The 27,489-nt window shown below is 39.6% G+C and overlaps 1 protein-coding gene across 17 annotated transcripts in view; it reads right to left on the bottom strand.

Annotated features, from left to right (window-relative positions):
- LOC136423066 (peripheral plasma membrane protein CASK-like) overlaps window positions 1–27,489 on the bottom strand; it is a 184,949-nt gene that overhangs the window by 11,945 nt on the left and 145,515 nt on the right. For 8 of the 17 annotated variants that reach the window (XM_066411073.1, XM_066411069.1, XM_066411075.1 and 5 more), the window contains exons 13-21: window positions 25,709–25,792; window positions 11,149–11,340; window positions 10,945–11,010; window positions 9,691–9,769; window positions 6,383–6,468; window positions 4,173–4,241; window positions 3,978–4,046; window positions 2,473–2,672; window positions 1,903–2,021 (exon numbers count right to left, since the gene is read on the bottom strand). In XM_066411073.1, coding sequence (XP_066267170.1) covers window positions 1,903–2,021; window positions 2,473–2,672; window positions 3,978–4,046; window positions 4,173–4,241; window positions 6,383–6,468; window positions 9,691–9,769; window positions 10,945–11,010; window positions 11,149–11,340; window positions 25,709–25,792 — 964 coding nt within the window. The remainder of the gene's footprint in view (window positions 1–1,902; window positions 2,022–2,472; window positions 2,673–3,977; window positions 4,047–4,172; window positions 4,242–6,382; window positions 6,469–9,690; window positions 9,770–10,944; window positions 11,011–11,148; window positions 11,341–25,708; window positions 25,793–27,489) is intronic. The other 9 variants (XM_066411082.1, XM_066411084.1, XM_066411083.1 and 6 more) reach the window with 4 other exon arrangements.

The raw sequence follows: 27,489 nt of genomic DNA, 5'->3' as shown, positions 1-27,489 counted from the left end.
AAACTGAGGTTTTAAATTGTTCAAGGAAGACAAAAAAGCTTCCAACATTGATCCAAAAACACATGCTGAATCTGTGGGGAAAGGTGTTAAACTTCAGCTGTGTTATAATACAGGAAAACATTCTGAAATAGACAGGTTAGTATGTTAGTATGTTTGAATGATGACATATGTGAAGAGTTATTCCACTTACAAAGTCTGGGGGGGTAAGACTAGAACTTTTCTCTTGCTTCGACTTTACTGTGTTTTCTTGTGTTAATTTCTTTAAGGAAATTTTTCTGGCCATCTTGCCGTCCCCACCGAAATCCCATTAAAACAGATGTTTTCTACAGGCTTTTCTTTTGTTTGTAAGACAATCTCAATAGATGAATCCAAGTTCTTTGACTGGGATTTTAGAAGACAAAAGTCACAAGTCACTTGATAGTTCATGTGTGGTGGTAGAAGTCAATCTGTTTCAATAAAATTTGAGTTGAAATTTCCAACACAAAAAATAATTTTTTTTGTTGAAAGACCAAAAATTGGACTTTATTTTACTAAATTAAGTAAGAATCTTGGGCCCAGAACCAGACTTTTTTGCAAGAGGAATAAAAAAAACACAATGTCCTTTACATGTACATCCAGGCTTTACAACCATCCCTCAACAGAGACGGGGGGCGTCATAGACTTACTGCAACTTATCTGCATAACGTGACGTCACAGAAGCAGTGAATTGCTCATTCTTTGACAAAGAGTTGATCAGTGGAAAATTTGGGTGTCCAATTTCTGGTGTTGGACAATACAGTTCAAATTTGACACTGAGAGTCAAATATGTTTCAAATATATAATTGCAATTCTAAATCATAAACACACTAATCCAGTCCACCTCCCCCAGACTTTCCAACTGGACAGATAGGTTAGACATGAACAGTGGTGGACAGGACATACGTTACCCTACATGAAGTAATCCAAGGTTGGCTAAAACAGACACAATGGAGTGTGATATGCAGAAAACAAGCATGGCACGGAGAAAGGACGGCCTACACATAGGATAGAAGAAACTTTTTCGGGCTACCTTGTAGAGCCCCACAATATTCTATAGGTGCAACAAAACTTACATGTTGTAAAAGTATGTTATCCAGTTTTTAAAGGGACACCTTTTTTCTCTCAGATTTACTGTAAATGCAGAAATGTTCGCGGTGATTTTATGTTCGCGGTGATTTTATGTTTGTGGTTTTTGCAGCTACCGTTTCACCGCGAAGTTAAAACCACTGCAAACATTTTTGTCCAATACCGTAGCAGTATGTGATTATAGTACTGCCGCAAACTTAAAACCACCGCGAACACTCCATTTTCGCCTTTGCGTGAAATATAAACCATGTGAATTTAAATGCATTTACAGTAACAGGAAGATACATTTGTACATGAAGGCATTTCTGAAAGATAGAGCATGTGAAGGCCAAATAAAAGCGGACCCCGTAAAGTTAATGTGTTTTTCCATCCGTTGGTAGCATAAGGTGAGGGGAGGAAGACTTAGTACTGTGCAGGTCAAGAAAAGCTTTCAGATGTTTCTACCATGATAATTGATGATAATTATAAAAACGTTTCTTATTCCACATGTCTGCTGAAATCTGTTCCTGTTGTCAGGACTTGACAAACCATAAAAGAATAACTATAGAAAAAACTACACCTATTAGTCAGTGAAAATGACCTTAATGAAATGGCCTTAAAATTACATTGAACAGTAATTATCTTGAGTTACTGAATTGTCAAGAAGAACATATGAAAGTCTGATGTCTGAAAGCGGAAAATTGTGTTTTAGTATCAATTTTGTGCCACAGTCCATGGAGCGAGATACATGGTTGGTACTACATTTGAACATATACATATACATGAATTGAACAATGGTACTAAGATAACATGACCCACCAGCATTGTGTTTGGCCAGGTACTTGTCCTTGTACTGTTTCTTCCTGACCTTGCCGAACCATGTGCACGAGGCCTGGGACTCCTTCTTAGCCTTCTCCATGGCCAGACAAGCCACCCTCCTGGAAAACAAGAATCAAATCGTTTACATTCCAAAGTCTTAAACAAAAAGGCCCCTGCAGTTCCAAATGGGCTGCTAGGGGCCCAAGTCTACATTGCTTCATCCAGATCCCTGGTTCGATTTAAAGAACATGTCAAAAATCATGCATAATGAATCATCCTCTTCAATAGTCGCCAACAAAAACGTCCCTGCAGTTCCAATAAATGTGGCTAGGGGCCCAATGTATGCTAGCATGTCTAGAACACAATACATGTATATCAAAATAAAGTGGTTAAAAACAGAAACCTCCTAAATCAAAAACAGAATTTGCTGCAGTACCATAGAAAGCCACTAGGGGGCCTATAATCTAATTGATAGATTAGAGAGTGGTGAATGGTGAACTCATAAATGACTATTATAACAGTTGAAACAAAATAAATGTGGAATTCTACGACAGCGAGCCAATCACGCACCATTCCTGCAGCTCCGGTGAGGGGACAAGCCCGGCCTCGCCGTTTATCGGAGTGTCGACCTTCCGCGCCTGCCACCAGTTGTGGTCGTCCTTACTGATGATCTGTAGGATGTCGCCGACCTTGAACATGATCCCGGCCTGCCGACACGGGATGATCTCATCCTCCAGGGGGTCGTACTCGAACTGAGCGCGTACGTAGATCTGAACGTACACACGGAATCAGTCAATCAATGATAAGTACTTTGGAAAGACATAATTATACAGGAAACAACTCATTTAATTAGTAGTTTTGAAATAATAGATTAATCTAAAAAAACATGAATATTTACAGTTGTAGTACATGCACTGTGGCCAAAAAATTCAACCTTATAATTATCCAATAGATATTTTATACTTGTAACTACTGTTATTGTAACAGTAGACACACTCAATAATGATATTTTTTAAAAACATTTTCATAATCTAATGAACAAAGCAATGCACTTTTGTGACTTGTGAAATAAGAAATTTTTCTTCAGATATATCAAAACAATGCTGAATAGTACAACACCATATATGTGGTGATGTAAAATATAGGGACCATATCTGTATCTCTTTAATGTAGCTGCAAGAATGCCACAACTACAGGTGTTGTTTTTTTGGCCACATGAAAAAAATACTTCACAGTGTTCCCCTTGCCATTTCTATGGTGGCAACATTTTTAAAAGCTGAACACTTTGTTCACAATATTTTGATATACATATATGAGTATATATTTATGATATGCCAACAAAATGGCAGGGAAACACTAAATGACAATCATAAAATTGTAGTTACTAAGTAATATAATACAAAACAACACAAAACAACACACACACAATACATAACACTGCCACAATTAGTCTATTAGCAGAAAAACAAGCAGCTAAAGCCACAGAATGATGGATATATCAGGGTTAGTGTGGTTAAATGCCAGGCTACGCAGCACAAGCACGGATATGTGGGAATAGGGTGTGCCCTTAAGTACAGATTCATACGCTCATCAGCTATATACATTTTTAGACGAAGCACAAAAATATGCTAGATTTTAGGTTCTTTTTTGTTCTAAAAACAAAAATATGAAGAAAAAAAAGATTTCATTCCTATCTTCGCATACACCCCATTCCCACCAAGACACATGTAAGGTGACCATTCACAGGGTTCGTATACGTACAAGAGGACCAAATTTGAGGACTTTTTCAGGACAACAACAACATACTAGCAGTAGATCTCCCATTACTTGACAGTTAGTGCAATGATGTACACAAAATGGAGTCTCAGTGTCCACAGTTTGGAGTGACTTTTCTATTCATAAAGAACAATTTTCTTTTCAGAAAACTTTTTGCATGTTTTCAGAATGCTCTGGAAGAAAAAAAATTCTTGGGAAAGCTTAGAAATGTTTCTCTACAAATCAATCCATGGCTTTTCATACGAACCCTGTGTAAAAAACGAATGGTCAACCTTTTTAGGGGGGTTCGATATACCAACCTCACACACTGGAGACGTAGACCTATAGCTAGGCACAATCTTGAACGTGACGCTACCACGGGCATCCTTCTGCAAATCACCAAGACAAAGTCAAACACACGTGGAGAAACACCACACAGTTAGTACACAAGGCCATGCAATGTCCCGCTATACAGACAGAAGTCAGCCTAACATTCCGCAGCGGCCTATACTGACCTCAATGTTGGGAGGCGGCGGCCTATAGCTAGGGACAATCTTTAACGTGACGCTACCCCGCGTGTCTCTCTGGAAACAAAACAGCAGTTAACAAAACAAAAATAAACAAAACAAACACAAACAAAACTACAAAATGTACTTTATTTAGAAAAAATCAAATGATATAGAAAATAGTAATTTGATCAAAACCTTGTAAAATGTATGAAATTTTATATCAAAAGAATCAAATAATATAGATAAAGAGACAGAAGCAATTTGATCAAAATGTTATAAAATATATCAAACTTTATATCTAAAGAATCAAATAATATAGATATAGAGAAATAATTTGATCAAACCCCCAAAAAGTAATGTAATCTTCTGCATGACAACAGTATGTGGTGGGAAAACAACACTTAAGGCTGATTTTCAGACTGTCTCATTCTATTAAGGGGTAAGTCAAATTATGGTTTATCGCACTGAAGATGTAAATGAGATATAAAACCACTGGTAATTCACAAAACCTACAAGCAGAACTGATTAGAAATTTATCAATATCACATAACTGTAGGCTGTACTACATTGTAGGTAAAGGTTGTTTTCCAGCGAAAAACTGCTGTTTGAAGAAAAAATGTTTTCCTGCACTTTTTCCTCTGAGTGCTAGGGGGAGCATGCTGAAGCTCATAGTTACTGTTACAAGCAGCATTGAATTTCTACGAGAATAAGTCTCTGTTCCTACAAATTTGAAGCTCTGATACAGATCTAATGGCCTAATTAGTACTACTAATAAGGCTCAATCTTTAATCAGCTAGCTATTTCAAAGTATTATCCTACAATTTGTGCAATGAATGATATACAAATGATATGATTATGAATGATACAGCATACAAAATCTTGTATTCACTCTACACACCCCGTGATTACATGCTAGTCGGAGAGACACAGTTGTCTCGTTAATGTCTCGTTAATGCCGGCAGGACGTTCAAAGAAAATCCGTAATTAGTTGACATGAGCCAGAGAGTCTGGGAGAGCAAATCCCCCCAAATGATTCTAATCCGTCTTTAACTGTAGCCGCTTCCTGCTAAGTCTTACTCTTTATGAGCCATGGCTAACAAGACTACGTTTGTAATACCCGGGCATTCAAAGTTCTGTTCCTCTAAACTCTTGACTTTTCATAAAAGAAGACCTACTGCATGTAAATGGTCTTTTTTCTAGAGCCTAAACTTGAGCTTTAGATATTCGAAAAGTTTCACAGTTAAAGGGGTAATACACTCTTAAACTGTAGTCGTTTCCTGCCAAGTCTTACTCTTTATGAGCCATGGCTAACAAGACTATGTTTGTGATACCCAGGCACCTAAAGTTCTGTTCCTCTAAACTCTTGACTTTTCATAAAAAAAGACCTACTGCAAGTAAATGATCTTTTTTTCTAGAGCCTAAACTTGAGCTTTAGATATTCGAAAAGTTCCACAGTTAAAGGGGTATACGCTCTTTAACTGTTGTCGTTTCCTGCCAAGTCTTTACACTTTACGAGCCATGGCTAACAAGACTACTTTGTTATACCCAGGCATTAAAGTTCTGTTCCTCTTAACTCTTGACTTTTCATTAAAAAAGACCTACTGCATGTAAATGATCTTTTTTTTCTAGAGCCTAAACTTGAGCTTTAGATATTCGAAAAGTTTCACAGTTAGAGGGGTATACACTCTTCAACGGTAGCCGCTTCCTGCCAAGTCTTACTCTATATTAGCCATGGCTAACAAGACTACGTTTGTAATACCCGGGCACTCAAAGTTCTGTTCCTCTAAACTCTTGACTTTTCATAAAAAAGACCTAATTGCATCTAATGATCTTTTTTTACCAAGTTCTGTTCATGTAAAATCTTGACTTTTTATATACAAAAAATTACCTACGTACTTTATGTAAAACTGATTTTTTCCCAAAGCCTAAACTTGAGCTATAAATATGTTCCACAGTTAAAGGGGTATACACTCAAAAATATTGCATTGAATTTCATAAGACCCAATACAGTAATGTCTTTTACCTTTTATTACACCTAATTTCGAACATCAATCAAGAAAAGATTACGACAAAGCTCTGCCTCTCATAAAATAAAATACACAGAAGTCCCTAGAATCACATGATGTCTTTCAGGCTAGATGACAATAATATTGCTCAATTAAAGACATAAACTGAGAGAAAGTGGGGGGGGGGGGATTATTGTTGTTGGGACTTACCAGCATTTTCTGTAGAGCTTCTATGGTCTGATTGGCGACGCTCACACCGTTGATTTCTCTAATCTCATCTCCAACATGCAGGGTTGCTGGATGGGACAGTAGAAAAAAAAAATCAATATCATAAATACATGTACTTGTGACTGTTGATTTCTCGTCATAGATACATAATATATTTATATCATACCTGGGCCAAGATATGTTCTCTATGGGTGTTCCAAACCAGTCTATGTTTTACCATTTTACCCGGGCTTTAAAGTTTTATTTCATGGGCTCCCATTGAATAATCCGAACACACTTCACATGCACCGCCGGCGAAAATTTGAATACTGGATTCGGATGGAATTGATGCTGTAACACTTTTTCGTTCTATCTTTAAACAATCATAGAGCAAAGCATCCAGTAAGGGCCATGTAAAATTTGTCATAATGTTCGTTATACGATCTTGAGATGGTCGTGCGTATGTCATATGAAATTCAGCGGTCTTGTTTCGTGTTTCGGAAAGGGCTGTTTTAGATCCTTGTCGGAGGTTGGTTCTGTCACTGCCATCCTTTGATATCAAAGTTGTTAGGCGGATGTGACGGCCCCTTAAAATATCTTTTTAGATCTTCATCATCATCACAGAGCAATGTTTGCTCTAAGGAGGGACTCCTCTCTTGCGTACACAACATTCAAGATTCTTTGTAACATTGATACAAACTCTTACTTTTTATTGGTCAATCTATCACACTCAGTCTGGCATTTTCACATTTTGCAAAGGAAAAATATTACTCGTTGTCCTGAGTTGAGGTCATGAAAAGATGCATTGTGCATAATTTAAATAAACTGTCAAGGCCATGAGATGTTATAAGCAATTGCTCTTGGCTCAGTGTGAAAATTGAGATCCAAAATGTTGACCCAAACTGGATGTCAAACAGAATAAGCTAAAGGTCATTTCATATTACGAAGGGGTTACTCAATATCCAGGAAGACATTTTGACCCCACACAGCGGGGAGAAAGGAAAGATGCCGTCATGATGCCGTATATGCATGACAGGGGTGTGTTTCTCTTCTATCTCAGGGAGTATTTTCTGCCACGTGCCAACTTTCCAAAGTCTGGCAGAAGTATTTTCAATTGAAAGTATTTCAGAAGTATTGCAAAATTACTGTAAAGGCAGAAATGTTCACAGGGAGAAAATGGAATGTTCACGGTCGTTTTGAGTTCACCTTTGGAACAATAGTAGTGCTATACAGTCACACAATGGAACAGCTTTTCGCAGTGGTTTTAAGTTTGCTAGAAAGAGTGAACCATGAAAACTGCGAACATAAAACAACTGAGAACATTTCTGCATTAAATTTTGCATTTTCATCATCACCATTGTCCCATTTCAGTGCTTCGTACTGAGACGTGACGCCATTGTCTCAACATTTTTTGTCCAACTTTTTCATTTGTATAACTTTTTTATACTGCTGCCTTCTGTCTAACTTTGTGGACCAGACCCAACTACCAGTAATCTTACAAATAGGCCCATCTGTAGATACGTTGCAAGAGGTTGGAAAAGGGCCACCCTAGCGTCATTTTAATACTGTTATTAAACTACACGATTCTATATGCTACAGAAATTAACCTGAAACTTTAGCCCCCTCTTATAACTACTGCAGATCGCAAGATCATTTACGATATGTGTTCCTACGTCATGAGGGTCAGTAAGAGTAGATGGAAAGCTGTAAACGACAGATGAACAGGTTTCAGCCATCCAATGTTATAATTACATCTCAGCTTGAAGCATCCCGGCCACAGCTGGGTTTAATATAAGGGCTTGAAATACTGTAAATGCATTTAAGTTTGCATGGTTTTTATTTCACTCCAAGGGGAAAATGGAGTGTTCGCTGTGGTTTTAACCCTCGCGGCAGCACTATATTCACATACTGCTATTGCTACAGTATTGAATCTTTCTTTTCATCTGCACCAGTGCAAGTTGACCCAAAAATGTACTGTAAATGCAGAAATGTTCGCGGTGGTTTTAAAGTTCACGGTGAAACGGTCGCCGCGAACATAAAACCACCGCGAACATTTCTGCATTTACAGTACATTTTTGGGTCAACTTGCACTGGTGCAAATGAAAAGAAAAATTATTTGCACCAAAAAAAATTACTTGCACAACCAACTTTTGGCATATTCGGGAAAGTACGGTGCCCGTATTCCCCAAGATGGCGGATTTTAAATTGCTTGGTTCAAGGTCACTAAATGTGACCAAAAACTCATAAAAATGGATTGAATACAGTCAAGTTCAATACAAAATGTTGCTTGCTCAATGTGACACTAATTTGAATGAGCACCAATTCTTCATTTGGAGTGAAAAGTTATGACGTGAGTAAAAGGGGATAAATTTCTACTGGTCCAGTAAAAAGTAACTAGCACCAGTGGAGGTCTTCTTGAAATAACGTGCACAGCTCGAATTTTCCATGCGTAAACTTGCACACGACAGCGGTGTTTCGAGCCCTGGTACTTCTATATTCCAGTCCACATCAGAAGGTAGCGAGCATGTGCCATGTCTGTCATTACATGGAAATACAATTGTAGGATGTGGATTGGCCCGTTTGACCCTTCACATTTTTGTGACCCTGCTCGTACTAGAACCTTGCCCCCGAGGCAGTTACATGCATCATTTGGCTCGGGAGAGAACTGTGGCAATCAAAACTTAATAAGGAATGTAATGGACCATATGGGCGCTGCATGTCCAACACTGGAGCATTGTCAGCAAGACTGACTAAGGCTGGGATGTGGGTTTGGATCATGCTTTGCATATTCAAGCTTGAGCTGCTATATCTACAAACTAACAGTGATGGACTCACATCCAAAAATGATGACAATGACAAACTTTTGCTCAATGCCTCAGTCCAATGTAAATTTGCAATTGAAACAAAACAAAAAAAGCTGTTTTTATATCTAGTGCTACCCCTCGTTCATTCGCTCTCTCTTGCTCTTTCACCTACCCAGAAACAATCCACCCATCCACTCACTCACTCACTCACTCACTCACTCACTCACTCACTCACTCACTCACTCACTCACTCACTCACTCACTCACCCACCCACCCACCCACCCACCCACCCACCCAACCAACCAACCAACCAACCAACCAACCAACCAACCAACCAACCAACCAATCCCTCTGTTTCTTTCTGCCCCTTACTTTGTCTGAGCATCGTGCCCCGGTGCAGGATCCAGAATCAATCAATCAGCCAATCAATCAATCAAACAATCAATCAATCAGCCAATCAATCAATCAACCAATCAATCAGCCAACCCCTCCCTCCTGTCCCTTACCTTGTCTGTGTATCATGCCCCCATGCAGGATCCTGGCCACCACACACCGCCCTTCCTCGTTCATCTTCAGCGTGATGCCCTGTACATGTGGACAAGGCTCAACATCGTCAGTAAGACAATCTTGGGAAACTGTTAGTAACAAACATGCTCACGTTTCAACAAAAAAAGACATCAAACATTCTTTTCTGGACCCATTTTTGGAAAATCCTAATTTTAGTCCTATGAAATAAAGGTTAGATATTAAGATTAATTATCAGTAAGATCTATAATTTCTAACTAAAAATGTTCAAGGGAGTTTTTGTGCATTTCGATTGTAAGGCAGCCTGTGTGTGACATAGTCATAGCAATAGAAAAACATAATGTCATAGCTTTACTGGACAATTTTTGCTCCACACATAAAAAAGCACATGGCCTGTCAGTTCAGTTTGTAGTTAATAGAAGCCTTCGGTAAGTCCTCGCACTTACATTGTACGTTGGAGTGACATGTTTGTGTTGTATAATTTGATATGCCATAGTAACACAATAGCCGCCTTTGACAAGTAAATGCACTTGACAGTTGAATGCAAAGACAGATCGATATATTCATAATATGCAACAATACAAATGCCATAGTCATCAAGACATCCACAATACAGTCAAGTCTCCCAATCAACATTCCTATTAATAACTTGTGCATAAAAAAGATCATAATGATACAATTATGAATGATTAGTATTCTCATAAATTCTCAGCATAGATCATGCATTTACATGTTTAATACATACACATGCACACTATGTACATCAATATAATATATATAAAAAAAAGATTAACAGTTTAGTATGAAAAAAAAAAAAAAAAAGAAAAGGTTAAGCATTAGCATTGTAATCAGTATGATCGCCTGTGGTCCCTCAAAGGGGTTCTGGCAGCCCTGGATCACGGTTTGATCAAATGATTGCAGGTTCTCCATCGATTGGCAGCATGGAGGGTGTGCATGGGGGTTATTGGCACCTTATCTCTTTGTTCAAGTCTGGTATCAAAAATTGAAAGAGTCAAATGCTCAACAATGTGAAAACAAAATTTGTATTTTCACCAAAGCCAAGAAAACCACAAAATAATTAGATTGTTTTCCACTTGATCAGTTGTTTGTTTTTGTTTAATAATATGTAATCAAGGTGAAATAACCCCCAGCGTAGTGCTTTGTATCACAGACGTAACTCTAGTGCCAGGCAAGTTTTTGATTGGATGAGAGAAGGTACATGGGGAGGTCCTCACCATTGGTTCGTCTGTGTTTTTCTGGAACTGTATGAGGCGGACGCGCGTGACGTTCTCCATATCGTACTGGAGAAAAGGGATCAGAAGTTTGGGTAGAGACATGTCGGGAGGGCTAGCTATAGGTTACATCCACAGCAGAGGCTGCCCCCCTCCCTCCCACCAACATCAGCTCAAAATCAACAAATCAAAACGTTTCGTCCTTACCATGGGCTCCTCGGTGTTCTTCTGGAACTGGACCAGACGTACGCGAGTCACGTTGTCCATGTCGAGGTCGCCGTTCGGACTCTCCGGGTCGTCGTCGCCGTTCAGGTAGGACGACGTCGGCGGCGGTGTCACGCGTATGGCCTCGTCGCTGTAGACTTCGTGAGCGACCACGTCATGACTCTGGAGTAGAGCCTGTGGAGTGGCAAAGATAGCCAGGGTTAGAAACAAGCATCAGATAGATCAAAAGCTTTTAACTCTCGCGTATACTGCCAATACTGAGCTTTAAAACTGCAAAGTCAGAGCAAGAAAAAAATCTGTGAGCATAACAAACAAGTCATTCATGAGTCTGGAGTAGAGCCTGTGGAGTGGCAAAGACAGACTGGGTAAGAAACAAGCATCAGATAGATGAAAAGCTTCAAAGCTTCTTTAAACACTTCCAACGCTGGGCGTTGAAACTGCGAATTCGGTGCCAGAAAAAACAAAGTCGTGGGCTCAAAAGAAACAAGTCATGACTCTGTAGTATTCGTAGTGTCTGCAGTCAGAAACAAGCATCGGATAGATGAAAAGCTTCTAACTTTCTTGGACACCGCCAATGCTGGGCATTGAAACTGCAAATTTAGTGCCAGAAAAAACGAATTCGTGGGCATTACAAATGAGTCAAGACTCTGTAGTATTCGTAGCATCTGCAGTCAGAAACAAGCATCAGACTGGTGAAAAACTTCGTACACTGCCAACACAGGACATTGAAACTGCAAATTCAGTGCCAGAAAAACAAATTCGTGGGCATGACGTCAAGACTCAGTACAGTATTCGTAGTGTCTATATGTGTGATGACAACATAGTTGAACTTAGCTGTACATTAAAAGCATCGTGTCAAAACTTCTAGCCTGTGTTCCAAGAAGTCCTCAAACTGGGCATTTGAATTATTTAGAATTTTGTGCCAGAAACTGTACCCTTATGGGTTATGCCTAAGACGGACTGACAACAACCGATGGTGTCATAAACAAATATTCATCATCAACTGAGATGCTGCTAGCTTCCTTGGACACTCCTAAAACCGGGCATTGAAATTTCGTGCCAGGAACAACACCCTCATGGGCAGGAAAACTGATGATCTTGCAGACAAGAAATCCATTCTTGATCCCAAGCCAAGGGTGGAATACTTAAGATTATCGTCCCTTGACTACTATTATCACTGGAGATTCTTAAAAATCGATGTTATCTGGACACGAGATTAAGTCGACAAATTTTCAAGCAGCAAAGACACGACTGACTTGGGATCTGAACAAAGTTTAACAAAAGAATGCTACTGATTGGATCATTCCCCACATTTATCAAGATAACACATACATGTAGTAGCCAGTCAATAGCAAGTACGGTCGACTCCAAACATACTTTCAGTTCTAGACAAGTATGAAAGTTACAAAATGACCGAAACCTAACTGCGAAGTTCAACGTTTTTAAAATGACATCTTTTCAATCACCTTCAACTATCTTTCCTTTTGCTGAGCATTCAATTATTTACAATTTTCGTAATAACCATTTTTAAATACTTAGACATATACAGACAGCAGTGACTACATAATCAGTATCAGATTCTGTATCTGTATCTGTACAGCCGGTATAACCGCTCTTTGGCGTAACACACCAGCTTTGTAGGCACGCGGCGCGGCATGACAGACTAGACCATAGATGAACAACATGTTTCAGATACTAGTCTGCAAGAACAGCTTCGCTCTCTGGAATGCTGGAAAGTATCCACTTACTTACTTAGTTCGAGCTCCCGCTCAAACCAATCCTGAAAGCTCTCTCCACAGCACTTTGTCCTCCATGGCCCTTCGTAGTTCCTTAGTATCTTGTAAGTTTGTGTCACTACGTAGATTGTCTAAGTAGGTGACCCTGGGTCTACCCCTACTTCTTTTTCCTTAAATTAGTAGTATCCAACTATATATGATATTAATGTACATGTACCTCCAACAGTGCACTGTTACAGGAAAGAATCCTCCCTTCATCCCAGCCATGTTCGCCATCCATACTTGGGAAAACCCTCCACACACGATGGTATATACCCGTGACACTGCCCTCACCCCTGCTAAGGTCAGAATCACTCAACAAGTCAAATTAACGACACCAGGTCAGACCAGATCAGACCAGAGCGTCTCGTAGGTAATCAGTACATGCCACAAGAACTGGACACCGAATTGTAACACTACTGTATCATGATCTCACTGTAGTGATATTTGCAAAGGGGGTGGGGTTGGTTTTGCCAAGACCAGTTGCATCATGCTGTGACGAAGGGTATTTTTCAACTTTCCTTTTTGAGATACATTTTGTATCTAAAATTGCGACATACTGTAAATGTATTTAAGTTCACGATGTGGTTTTTATTTCGCACTAAGGCAAAAATTTTTGTGGCAGTGCTATAGTCACATAGTAAGTGTTTGACAAAATGTTCGTGGTTTTAAGATTGTGGTGGAACGGTCGCCCCGAAAACTGCGAACATAAAACCACGGCAAACATAAAACCACCGCAAACATTTCTGCATTTACTGTACAGTTACTGTAGGGGTTTTGAAGTACATTTCGCAGAATCTCATGTACATTTCGTAATTTTGCTTTCCATAATTATGGAATTGATCAAGATCAAATATCTTTAGCAAATTTGAGTCAAAGAACAAATCATTTTAACTACATCATGTACTAACAGATCAAAATCATATTTGCATCCTAATTAGCAGCCAAGAGTCTCTACAAAAAATGTACCAATTTACCCATATAGCAGTGAGTGTTTAGCAAATAGTACATGGTCATTTGATCTTTCTCATACAGAAGTTACATCGCTGGTACTGACTGTCATGCCATACTGTCAAGTTTTGCACCCAAGTAACACTGCTAAAAATACCCAGTGGGACCGCGTTTCTATTCTAAGTTTCACAGCAATGTGGAAGTCAGTGATGGTAGTATCGCAGTGTCTGGTGCTAACGTGATTGTTTTTCCAGCTTTTTCTGAATAATTTTTGGGGGTGCGTACAAGTATATGTAATATGTTGTCAAACATGCATTCTACAAGCCCATTTTTGGTAAGTGTACTGTAAAATGCATTTAAATTTGCGTGGTTTTACTTTCACGGTAGGGAAAAGGGAAGTATTCGTGGTGGTTTCTAAGTTCGCGTTTAAATCAATAAATAGACAAGGGGGTATGAAGGAAAATAAAATTTGTGGTGGTTTTAAGTTCGCGGCAAACCTTTCTACATTTACAGTTATCAGTGTCACATAGAGAAAGTATATGAACACAGTCCACAATACCGTGTTTGGAGAAAAACAACTGGGGCCTTCATACGTACATCATGACTATAGCATCTTGGCTCTGCATACTAAACTTGGATCCTTCCTGACACTATTAGGCCAGCAGTGTGTGTTTAGCTGCACGTATATCACTCCAAAGAGACCATGCCAAGAGCACAGACCTCAGCTAACTGTACATTCCCCAGCATATGTTACTATGGCAACAGTGCGTTATGTCTCCGTACATCTGACCTTTTCCAGTTGTGTTTGTTTCAAATCCAGTTTGCAGGGGATGAACCCTCTTACATGGTTAGAATGCCTGACAGACTTTAGAGGCAAAGTTTCCATTTTTAGCACAATTCCCCACTGAACTCAAGGCCAATCTTGTAGTCTTGCATGAGCTGCGTGGAGTATGGCCAAATATGTCTATAAGGTTGGTTAAGGACCCAAAGTGAGAAGCTTTGACGCTTCAAAATTTATAGTAGGGTGCACAATCAAGGTGCAAGATTTTAATATGGTTGACTTCAGGGTTCAATCTACAAAATATGTGAAAACGATCTTAAATTTGGCGGCTCGTTCTCTTTTAAAAGCCACTTTGATATGACCCCCAGCGGAGGTCATCATACTGCAGCCGATGCACAGTAGTCGGGCGGTACCATATTCAGACGCGAATCCAACCTGACCGAATAAACGTAACAATCGTAATCCAACTTGTACACCCTAAAAACTGACATATTCCTCTACCATAAACCACAGTTTCAGCCTCGCTAATGTGCACACTGAAGAAAAACTACAGCCTTTTCAAGTAATGTGACGCACTACTTTATACCTGAACTACTATTAGGGACGGGGGTCGCCCATTAATACTGTGTTCTGCGACCATATTAAGGACTTGGTCACAGCAGATAGGTGCCCACTACTATAGACTCGATTCTTTATGCTTGAGTCAATGGGAAAAGGGACGACCAAAAGTGGTCACAACAGCTAAGTAATCACTAGAGGTTTGAATGTATTTCTTTTATTTTACTGAAAAAAATATAAAACAATATCAAACAGGCAATCACAACAAGGCTATCCAAATGATTTACAATCATGATTTAATGTAAAAATTCTTTTTTAAAAAGACCACAGTGACTACAGTTAGCTTTTTGGCAATGTTGTAGATTTCCCGTAGATAGTGACGTCGGCGTGGCATAACGGTTAGACTCTAGAGTGTTGAACTCGGAATCAATAAGTCCCGAGTTCGATACTCACCATGCCCCGACGTTGTGCCCTTGGGAAAGGCACTTTACACTACCTTCCCTGACGGTGTAGTGACGCCCACCGAGCCTATTCGGCTAATCTGTCAAACTGTGTGCCAAAAAACACACTGCGGATTTGGTTGCCGATGTGCCAACATCTAGCACATTTGCCACTGAGAACCATTAATTTTTTTTAAAGATTTCCCAGCCATTTCTGTCACAGCTAATGCCAAATATAGAAACAGTGAACTTCAAGGAAAAAAAATCCAGAAACTGTTGGGATCTCTCAGCCTCTGGTCACATGTGAATATTTAGTGCACTTAGCCGATGACAATCGCTCTTTTCGGGTTGCATGAATGGAGGCAAATCTACTATCAATAATGTAACAATCGATGTCCAAATCTCCTAAAATATCTGATAATCTTTCTTCCATTTGTCGGAAAGTGGCATGAAGCCAGGTAGACAGGCTTGATAACTTTCAAGGATAATGCTATCTGACTTGATAAAGTACCACAATGGATGGTTATCGCTCCGCTAGGGAAAGGCACGTTGTTTAGATGGATGGAGAAGGGAGCTGGTTTCTTGACCTGGGGACAACTGTGTCAGTTGTTTTAATTGTTCTGAAGTGCTCATTGTGTTCTTCTGCATATTAGCTGTGCTGTGAAGTTAGACTTTTATTACAAAAGCACAGTAGTAGATCACACAATTTATAACTTTGGGGCGGAAAAAGCAAGCTTAGGGTACATAAAGTAAATCCCAAAAACAAATTTCAAGTCTTCTTCAGACCATCCTTCGCCATTAAACTTCTCGAAACCAAAAAAAGGGCAATACACTGACTTAGTACTAGTGCTAATTTGAAACAAAAAATTTCTAAACAAATACCCCCGGTAATCTGATATGGTATATTTTAATTTTTCCCTGAGCACGAAGTTACCCAGAATTATTCCGTGCCCTTCCCTTGAAAATTGAGGAATTTTAATTAGTAACCTCCACACACATTTTCAGCCTTCCCCTTTCCATGGTAATTGTAGTTTCCTTTAACTTCTCTGTCAGCAAGCTTCCATTATAACTTTAACAAACAAACACGGAGTATCAGGCTGACAAGTGAAAAACTGAAGAGCTATTATTCCACTTGTCGTAACAGAGAGAAGACAGACGCTATGTACAGTATTTACAGGTTCATTGTACCGGGGAAATTCCCCTAGCTCTCTACAACAAGCACAATGAATAGTGGACCACGGCTTAACGTCCCGTCCTAAGGACTGCAACCCTTTCAGGTAGCGTGCATGTCGGGTGAGCGACACAGTCGGAATCAAACTCATGGCTTCTAGGTCCAGAGACAGGGCCGCTAACCACTGGACTACACACGCTATACGCAAGGCAATGGGCCGTTCACAATTTCGGTGCGAAACGATTGAATACCTCCATGCCACGAGACGGGACCATAAACAAGGGTAATTCTGCCACTGCCTGCTCGCGGTGCCAATTTCAGAGGCCTCCGCTGTCCTGTTTTATTCATACTACCATCTTGTCTTTAAAATGGACCCCGTATTTCACACGTCTCTAGCCTGTCAGGGTCATGACACTTCGCACAACCCCAGCCTAGTCTCGAGGAGGTGCACTAGGAATTTTCTCTCCTATTTATCCGATTTACCAAGACAACATTCGATTTCAAACCTATTTTTCAAGAGCTAATCAAGGCAGAGGTGGCTAATCATACTGTAAATGCAGAAATGTTTGCGGTGGTTTCATTTTCGCGATAAACTCTTCCGCGCGAACTTATAACCACAGTGAACTTTTTGCTCACCTTGGACAGTAGCGATACTATTGTTTAAAACGTGAACTTAAAACCACTGCGAACACTCCATTTTCTCCCTACCGCGAAATAAAAACCATGCAAACTTAAATGCAATTTACAGTATTGGCTTCCCCTGTCCTACCCATTTGTAAGGCATTAACGATCGTCATCACCGTGATGTGTGTTTAATCAGATTAATTACGTGGACAAATTCCACTCTGAATCTTCGCTCAATCCATCACCCAAAATGATTATAGTGTGGTCAAATTGTAATACATGTAGTTTTTCACTAAAATTTTCTTGTTCTTGCACTGCACCCAGGATGTTACAGATGTTCCATAAGGCCACACTAATTTAATTTCTTGGTTAACAGAATTTTTTTTTTTAATTTTAGCACGAGGACATCATCAAAGCAGAAGGCTGGGGTGAAAACATGCACCTGACCCTGTTCACTCCCTGAAACTGTGTGCACCAAAGTACAGACTTTCCTCTGAGATTCTGTTTTCATGTTGATTTTCCAATCTAGAATTTTTTTAAAATTCTGTTAATCAAGAAATTAAATTGGTGTGGCCCAAGAACTGAATGCTGTACATACTTGCAGTGCTGAAGGCTGATTGCAAGTTGGTGAAAGTTGAAACACAGCTAACGTATCAATTAGCATACATTTTGCACATTCAGGGATTCAAGGTTACAGAATGGCATTCAACTCTCTTCAAACAACAAAAACACAGATTTGATCATAACATCTTTGCCTCTATTGGATTTGAAAATAAAACTTTCTGTCTTTGTATCTACACTACGGTACCAGGATACAATGAATAGTACTGTCTTGTTAAATGTATCATCATATAAATGTATGGGACAAACTTTATCAAGAGATCTACATTCTACAGAACTCTACATTGTAACCATCTACGGATGAGCACACAGTATACTGTAAATGCAGAAATGTTCGCGGTGGTTTTATGTTCGCGGCGACCGTTTCATCAATATGAGACAATAGTGATGTCCGCCGAGATTAGAAACACCGCGAACCCCCCCCCCCATTTTCCCCTTAGCGCAAAATATAAAACACGCAAATTTGAATGCAATTACTTAAACACACAGTATATCAACTGCATATTATAGTCCACTCTAGCTATGGAGACCAAAGAAAAGTCAAAAGTTTACCTGAAAAATACAGCCCCATCCCTTTCTCTTCCCCATGGCGACAGTTCTACAGTCTAGCACGACCCTGTTCTACACCACTTCTTCCCACCAATATCGCCAGGTAACTATCCAACCAATCACTCCCTACTATCTCTACCACCCTACCTCAAGAGGCCTCTATAACATCCTTGTACAATGATGACATCATTAGTTTGCAATCCCCCTGGACCTTTACTGTACATACTTAAGTGACAGAATTAATCATCACAACCACATTGCCCGAATCTAGACTTTAAGTGCCGCCCTTTCCCATCGCAATCCAATCTTCCCCTGAACCTAAAAATAAAGCGATACTTTACGGTAAAGCCTTAAACTTCTGGGAGGCTATCCGATTATATTGTTGAACCAAAAGGTTACATGCAATTCCTCTTTCCAATCGAAGCCAATAATAGTGATTAATACAAGCTGGGATGATTGACTGCGTACTTTCGTTTGATTAAAGTGCTGTTTTCTTGGATGTGGCACGGGCAGTGTAAACATTACTTACTTCAATCAATGCTAATACGTCAGGCGCATCGGGCGGGAAAGTGGTATTTTCAATCAGTTGTTGACTGTTTTATTGGATACGGTGATTGAAACGTACAGAATGGCAGAGGAATGTCCGCAAAGCGCGATGAAGCTGCTACGAGTGGGTAGTTATGACTATATATGGTCAGGAGTAAACATTTCTATCTTTCCCTCTAATATTCATAAGAAAAATGTCAAGGCTTTGCATGATGTACAAAATGACTAATAAACTTGTGGACGTACAGACTGATAAGTATCTAATGCCAGCTCAGAAGAGGACAAGAAATAGTCATATCTTTAAGTACCAGAGTTATCAACCAAGGAATGATGTGTTCAAAAATTCATATTTCCCGAGAACCATAGTAGAATGGAACTCATTGTCATCAAATACTGTAAGAACATCTTCACTGAATAGCTTTCAAGAACAGTTACAATCAGATCTGCAAAAGTTAGGTGTGACAGGCCGTTCAGTGTAATAAAACCAGGTGCTGCCATGCCGCGTGCCTGCGAAGCTGGTGTGTTACAGTGAAGGGTTGTTATACCAGCTATACAGATACAGATATTCAAGTACAATGTATAAAACTTCAAGTATAAAACTGTGTATTTTTCAAACGTTTATTAAGTCAAATTGTTTTCTACCAAAAAACTAGCCAATGTCTAGTATAGATTTATAACATATTTCAATGCTTTTTGAATGCTTGCAGCGCAGATGCACATTTCTAAATCACTTTCAATTCATGAATAATTACGCAACTATAATAAACACAGCCAGAGGTGCAACATAGAACGAAATGACACAATCTCCCGCCAAATGCGACTCAACAACACGGCGCGTATCGCTGGCACCGATAACGAAAATTAGACTCATAGACAGCCACTGCCATCACTGCTGCAGATCAAAAGATTACTCTCTCAGCCAAGGGTGATTTCTCACTTATTAATAATTCATAACAATGTGGGGATTCACACACAGCATGTTCCTTGTCTTGTGGAGAATGATTTTTCTTTTATTGTCAACATTATAATAACTTCTAACATTTTGATATTACCCATTTTATGAATACAGCAGCTACTTGAATTTTGAAAATTAGATGATCAGAGAATTTGATTCAAAAAGTCATTCATTGTCTACTTTATAAATTTGTTCTTGTTTTTAATAGAGGGAGTTTGAAAAAAACATGACAAGTGAATGCCAAGTTGGGAAGCCTGTTTCAAAACAGCTTGTTTGTACCATAACTTGTTTTGAACCATAAATAGTGTTATATTCAAAACACTTTAATAGAGCAGCTGAAGATGACATCAACATCTATTTCTGAACTTCACACAAGACAGCATAGACTGAATGCAACACATAGAATGATACCATGCACAATTTTTTCAAAGTCACAACAGCACAAAATCATTTTTATCCTATAGTTATTTGGCTTTCCTAACTAGTTACTAGACTAGACAATTTTGTAGTGATCTTGTTTTACAATCACAAAATTGTGTGGCTTTGTTTGGCAGGACAATAATCTTAGCAGAACAATAAAAATACTTCACTAGAAAGGCATTTTGATACTACTAAGAAATTAATAAAGCTAAAAATTACAGGAAACAAAAAAGTACAAAGCAGCTTTCTCTATTGTGTTTTTCTAAATGATTTTAGTGTACAAAGCTTCCCTATTACTACCTACACTAGAAAACAAAACACAAAGGTGTTCTAATTCACACCCTAACTCAATTAGATAATTAACACAACCCACACAATAGTCACGATAAACTGTTACCTACCGAGTTTCCTCTGAAACAGGCTAGCATGTTGCGTCCAATTTTACACTTGTCGACAGAAACACAGCTAGCACATCAGACAAGTCTTCACCATTCAACAACATCACCCAGACAAACCCTCAGCCTAACTCATTTATGTAAATGAGGTCACTGCTAGGCCATGATATGCTAATGAGACAGTTTCCATGACAATAAGACAGCTGCTCAGATTTGCATGGCCTTTCAGGGAGCCAGAAACCAGAAGGGAAAATGTCTGGAACAGCTTTCCATACATGGTGGGAGGCTTATCAGTTAAAAATACCAAACAGACTTATCCTCATCTTGGGTACTTCAAGTACGGGATTATTGAAAGCGGTCTTCAAGGACTATTCCACTGTCAGAAAAGGAGGGGGCAGGGTTGTAGAGAAAAATACTACAGCAAATGCTTCTTTCCTAACACTAAAACTGTCATAATTTTCTACATTTTATAATGTTATTTTCTCTAATATTATTTTTCATTTGCGCTACTTAAGTAAAAGGTTCCATTTATCATCAGAAGGCTGAATCATTATCAAATACAGCTTCTGACTCAGAGGTGGAAAAATACAAGGAAAAGTCACGAAGCCTGGCATATGCAAATTAGCACTAATGTAGCTGTCAATCAAGTAAGGACAAATGTAGCACCATTAAATGTCATTTTCCGAGTACCCCAAGTGGGGAGATGATACAAACCAGGCACTCCAGTGCATTAAAGCTAGACTCCTTGTTACAGCTCACAGTCTCTCCATCTACTGTCATGGGGACCCTTAGGCCACACCAATTTAATTTCTTGGTTAACGGAATTTAAAAAAAATGATAGATTGGAAAAACATGAAAATAGGATCTCAGAGGAAAGTTTTTACTTTGGTGCACACAGTTTCAGGGAGTGAATAGGGCCAGGGGCAAGTTTTCACCCCAGCTTTCTGTGTTAATGATGTCCTCGTGCTTAAATTAAAAAAAAATCTGTTAACCAAGAAATTAAAATAGGTGTGGACTTAGCAAAAAAAAAAAAAATCATGAAAACAGAATTCGAAGGCTGGGGTGAAAAACTTGCACCTGACCCTGTTCACTTCCTGAAACTGTGTGCACCAAAGCATGCCCGTAGCCAGGATTTTGAATGGGGGGGTTCTTTTTAATGTTTAAGGGACCAGCGAGCGCCGTAGGCGCGAGCTTCCTAGGGGGGTCCGGGGGTATGCCCCCCCGGGAAATTTTAAAATTTGAACCGTCTGGTATGGCATTTCCTGTGTTTTTGAGCGGATTTCAAAGGAAGAAATCAGAGACAAAGTTAGCAGTTTTTCTAGGATTTCAGCTCCGTTAGTGATACAAATAGATCCACCTTGAAAAAAAAACCTTGGACGTTAAAAAGTGGACCCTCTAGCGTTTCAAATTCTAAGAATTGAACCTTCTGAAAGGCATTTCCTGTGTTTTTGAGAGAATTTCAGAGGAAAAATCAGAGACAAAGTTTTTTCTAGGATCCTAGCCTCTGTGGCATTGCTGGTGATACAAATAAGTCCACCTTGAAAAAAATCTTGAACATCAAAAAGTGGACCTTCAAGCCTGTGAAAGTGGACCTTCAAGCCTGTGAAAGTGGACCTTCAAGCCAATGGGGGGGTTCCTCCGAACCCCCCCTGGCTACGGGCATGCAAAGTACAAACTTTCCTCTGAGATTCTGTTTTCCTGTTAATTTTCCAATCTAGCACTTAAAAAAAAATTCTGTTAACCAAGAAATTAGAATGATGTGGCCTTACCCTGAGTACTTATGATCTTTTCGACTTCTACATGTACAGTACAGATTGAAATCAGAACTAGGACAAAGGGAGATTCACCATAGACAGAAATAGTTCAAAAGATCACAAATTGACCCAAAATCCTGATATAAATCTCAACAAATGCCCCCCCCCCATGTTCTATAAATGTTGACAATTTGGGAGAGTTTTTAAATTTGAATATTGGTTTTAGTTAACGGTTTTTGGAGTGATCTCTCACTGCAAACTTTATCATATTACAAAAATATGCTCTGATACTATAATTGTGTAGAGTCTGTAAACTCAAAGATACTTCAAATTCTGTCTGATAGACTGATAGACCATTAAGTTCTGCTGACAGTAATAGACCATAACTAATCAAAGGATAAATTTGTGAAGGTTAGACATCCAGGTAAACAATATATAAAACACTGACGCTGAAGAAGAGTGATGGATGTCACTCGAAACGTCTGGAAATAAATCTCCGAATTCTATCCAGTTGTAGAGTTTGAATTCTCTTTAAAAAATAAGGATAAAAATTATGCATTTGGAGCTAGTAATGCAATGATGTTTTAATTTCAGGTCATTTCTAGTTCTGAGGTACATGTAACATTGGGGTTTTCTCCAACCACCCTTTCTCAGACATCTGCCGTCCAAACACCAAGTCACTGGGATCCATTGATCCAAGGAAGACTATGTCCTTCTTGATCCATGTCCTCCTAGCTGAGACATTAAAAGGGCACACTTTAACCTTACCTCTTACCTTTCCCCGTCTAATTTCAGAGACCTTTTATAGGACTTCAGCAAAATGCCAAGTCACTTCATGCCTGTTTTACAAGATTCAGTGATTGTGTAACAAGCCTATAGCAGATTATGATGTAACTTAGAATTTTCCATGTTATGCCATGCTATATATATATATAACATGTTGTTGGGTTGTAAACAAGCACAACCGGTAAGGCATTACAATCATGTATGTATGAAATGGTCTCGACATTTGATTTCTTCTAACGGTAGAGTCCATTCCAAGTCACCACACGGATTTTTTAGGGATATTTATAATATCTTCGAATATTTGTTATATAATTATAAACTGTTATAAATATTAACAAATGTTTAGAAAAAAAGTAAATATGAGAGTACCATGTTTTAGAAAATGTTTCAAGAATTTGCAAACATTTCGAAAGTTACTGTCAAAAGAGATCATTTTTCAAAACAAATTTGAAATATGAATTGATTTGTTTCAAGTTTCGAAACATTTCGAAATAAAGATATGGGTCATTTGCCCCCTGTAACCAGCCGCTAATCCTAACAAAGCCTGTTTTGGATCGGGCGTGGACCGCCGACCGAGCAGGAAGTCACTGTGCCGTGACACCGTCTCCGAGTTCCTCTAGTCCAGATAAGCACAATTCAACTGTAGTTTTGCTACTCTAAAAGGGCCAGCAAATGTTGCTAACGATCAGGAACCGATAGTGGTCAAAGGACAAGACGTAATGAGCAAAAACAAAAGGTTAATCCACGCCAAATTAGCCCGACATTCGGCCCAATACAAAGGGATAGCCGGAAAGGCCGCCGCTACTTGGGAGAATCTATTATTTGTGTAGGGGGGCAAACTCCTTGTAAATACTTTAAACCAACGTAAAATGATTACAGATACGAAATTTCACAGTAATAATGTAGCACTGAAATACTGTAATACTTAGGCTATTTACCTCAAATCTTAAACTCTGTCGACATATGTTGAAAGATAGATACATAATGATATTTCTGACAGCGTGTTCCCCTGCAAACAGCCCGCGTCATGCCGTCTGCCGGGAATTCAACAACAGGAGCGCGAGCATGAAGTTTTGATTGCGAAACAAAATCCATGACCTGACACTCTTCATCTCTGGAACAATAAAGCCTCTATGCTTTACCCTGTTGGCTGATTGACGTTTTTGATTTGCACTGGGACAGGGAATTGCTGAAGGTCAGTTGTTTAGTCCCAGAGCATGTCCTGGCGTGCCTGTTGGGAGGGCGTGCCTGTGGGGAGGGCGACAGCCTACTGTTACAACTTCCGTCAGTACTTTCTGTTATTTCTATCGCATTTGGCTGGTTTCTGCAAGATTTTTCGTTTTGATTGATAGGGAAGCCAAGGGATTAGGCACTGATAATGTTTCTTTCGGATTGTTGTGCTGTTGGTAGACCCGTTAACTGTTTGTTTACGTTACTCCCGACCGGCCGGCCGTGAGAGCACGGCGGGGTGGGAGCGCTGCCTTTCTTCGTCTATTTTTGGGTGTAATCTAACTAATTAACAGCAGACTGTGAATTTCTTCTTTCGAAAAAAAGATAGGAAATTCGAATTAAAGGCAGGGGGATGTAATCAATCTTTAGAAAGTATCAAAAATATTGTTCTTGGTGCCATAATTTTTTTTAATATTCCACGACAACGTGGGAACAATTAGAAAGTGTAAACATATTTCGAAGTAATTGGAAACTATGGAATATGGATTATAAATACTTACAAAAGTTTCAGATTGATTTTAAACAATGGCAACAAACATCCGTGCGGTGACTTGGAATGGACTCTAACCTTAAAATGCCTCATTTTTGCTTTCTTTTGTGTGGTGTCACCATGGCACAACAGAGTGTTGGACTCAAAACCAATAGGTCCGAGGTTCTCACCATGCCCCGACGCTGTGCCCTTGGGAAGGGCACTTAACACGACCTTCCCTAGCGGTGGAGTGGTGCCCACCGAGCCTCTTCGGCTAATCTGTCTAAAAGCGTGCCCAAAAAGACACTACGGATTTGGCTGCCGATGTGTCAACATCTAGCACACTTGCCACCAAGAACCGTACAATTTTTTATTCTTTTATTTTCGAATTCCAATGTCAGACTGATTTTCTGTTCATTCTACATGTCTGGCTGCCATCTTGGATTTTGATGTATTCCACCAACATGGCAGCTACTTTAACATAAACATTTATATATGCAAAAACACGACAACTTACCATGAGGTGTGGTTTGATGAGGATGGACTCCAGTTCTCTCGCATCCTCATTGTCATTGGCACAGTCCTTCAGGGAATCCAACACCTGGAGGAGACCAAGAAACAACTATATGAGACCCATGCCACCATGTTTTAGCCAGACATTGTCTTCAACATGCATTGTTTGGAACTTATCTTTCCATTCGGGTGTGTTCAACTACTGTTTTTCAGTTTTCTCAGTATTGTTCTTCGTCCATCCATCCATCCATCCATCCATCCATCCATCCATCCATCCATCCTTCCCTCCTTCCCTCCTTCCCTCCATCCATCATCCCTTCATCCAACTACACCTGATTACAGGTTTGCGATAGCAAAACCTGTTCTGTTTTTGCATCCAAGGCAGGGGGCGGCCATGTTGGATGTGACCATTTTATTGGGAGGGGTGTTTTTTCGCTAATGGTGGGTGTGACTATTTTGACGGAGGGGTGTTTTTCTTGCTAGTTTTCTTTTTTTTGTTTTCTTGCTAATTTTTCCTAGTTTTGGGTTAGGTGTGACCATTTTGACCGGAGGGGTGGTTTTTGCCACTAATTTTAGGTGTAAGAGATGAATGTTATTAGTGTGGTGGTGTTGTGACCTTGCCGTTGGCACAAATGGACACAAGGCCCACTGTACTAAAGGACGAGCAAGGTCCACTGAGCATCATGTTGTTGTGATCTTGTCGAAAAGTAAGGGACGACAAGATCCCCAACGATAGAGGGTTAATAAAGATTTGTTATTTAATGTGATGTTGGATTAGAAAGTGTTGGAATCGAAATTATTGGGGGTGGTTTTTGTCGCTAATGTTGGTTTCCTATATTTTTCCTAGTTTTGGGTTGGGTGTGACCATTTTGACCGGAGGGGTGGTTTTTGCCACTTATGTTAGGTGTAAGAGATGAATGTTATTAGTGTGGTGGTGTTGTGACCTTGCCGTTGGCACAAATGGACACGAGGCCCACTGTACTAAAGGACGAGCAAGGTCCACTGAGCATCATGTTGTTGTGGTCTTGTCGAAAAGTAAGGGACGACAAGATCCCCAACGATAGAGGGTTAATAAAGATTTGTTATTTAATGTGATGTTGGATTAGAAAGTGTTGGAATTGATAATATTGGGGGGTGGTTTTTGTCGCTAATGTTGGTTCCCTATATTTTTCCTAGTTTTGGGTTGGGTGTGACCATTTTGACCGGAGGGGTGGTTTTTGCCACTAATTTTAGGTGTAAGAGATGAATGTTATTAGTGTGGTGGTGTTGTGACCTTGCCGTTGGCACAAATGGACACAAGGCCCACTGTACTAAAGGACGAGCAAGGTCCACTGAGCATCATGTTGTTGTGATCTTGTCGAAAAGTAAGGGACGACAAGATCCCCAACGATAGAGGGTTAATAAAGATTTGTTATTTAATGTGATGTTGGATTAGAAAGTGTTGGAATTGATAATATTGGGGGTGGTTTTTGTCGCTAATGTTGGTTTCCAATCTTTTTTCCTAGTTTTGGGTTGGGTGTGACCATTTTGACCGGAGGGGTGGTTTTTGCCACTTATGTTAGGTGTAAGAGATGAATGTTATTAGTGTGGTGGTGTTGTGACCTTGCCGTTGGCACAAATGGACACAAGGCCCACTGTACTAAAGGACGAGCAAGGTCCACTGAGCATCATGTTGTTGTGGTCTTGTCGAAAAGTAAGGGACGACAAGATCCCCAACGATAGAGGGTTAATAAAGATTTGTTATTTAATGTGATGTTGGATTAGAAAGTGTTGGAATCGAAATTA

This window comes from Branchiostoma lanceolatum, chromosome 17 (assembly GCF_035083965.1).
Source record: "Branchiostoma lanceolatum isolate klBraLanc5 chromosome 17, klBraLanc5.hap2, whole genome shotgun sequence".
NCBI classification, from domain to species: domain Eukaryota; kingdom Metazoa; phylum Chordata; class Leptocardii; order Amphioxiformes; family Branchiostomatidae; genus Branchiostoma; species Branchiostoma lanceolatum.
This window is presented reverse-complemented; position numbering and strand designations above follow the sequence as displayed.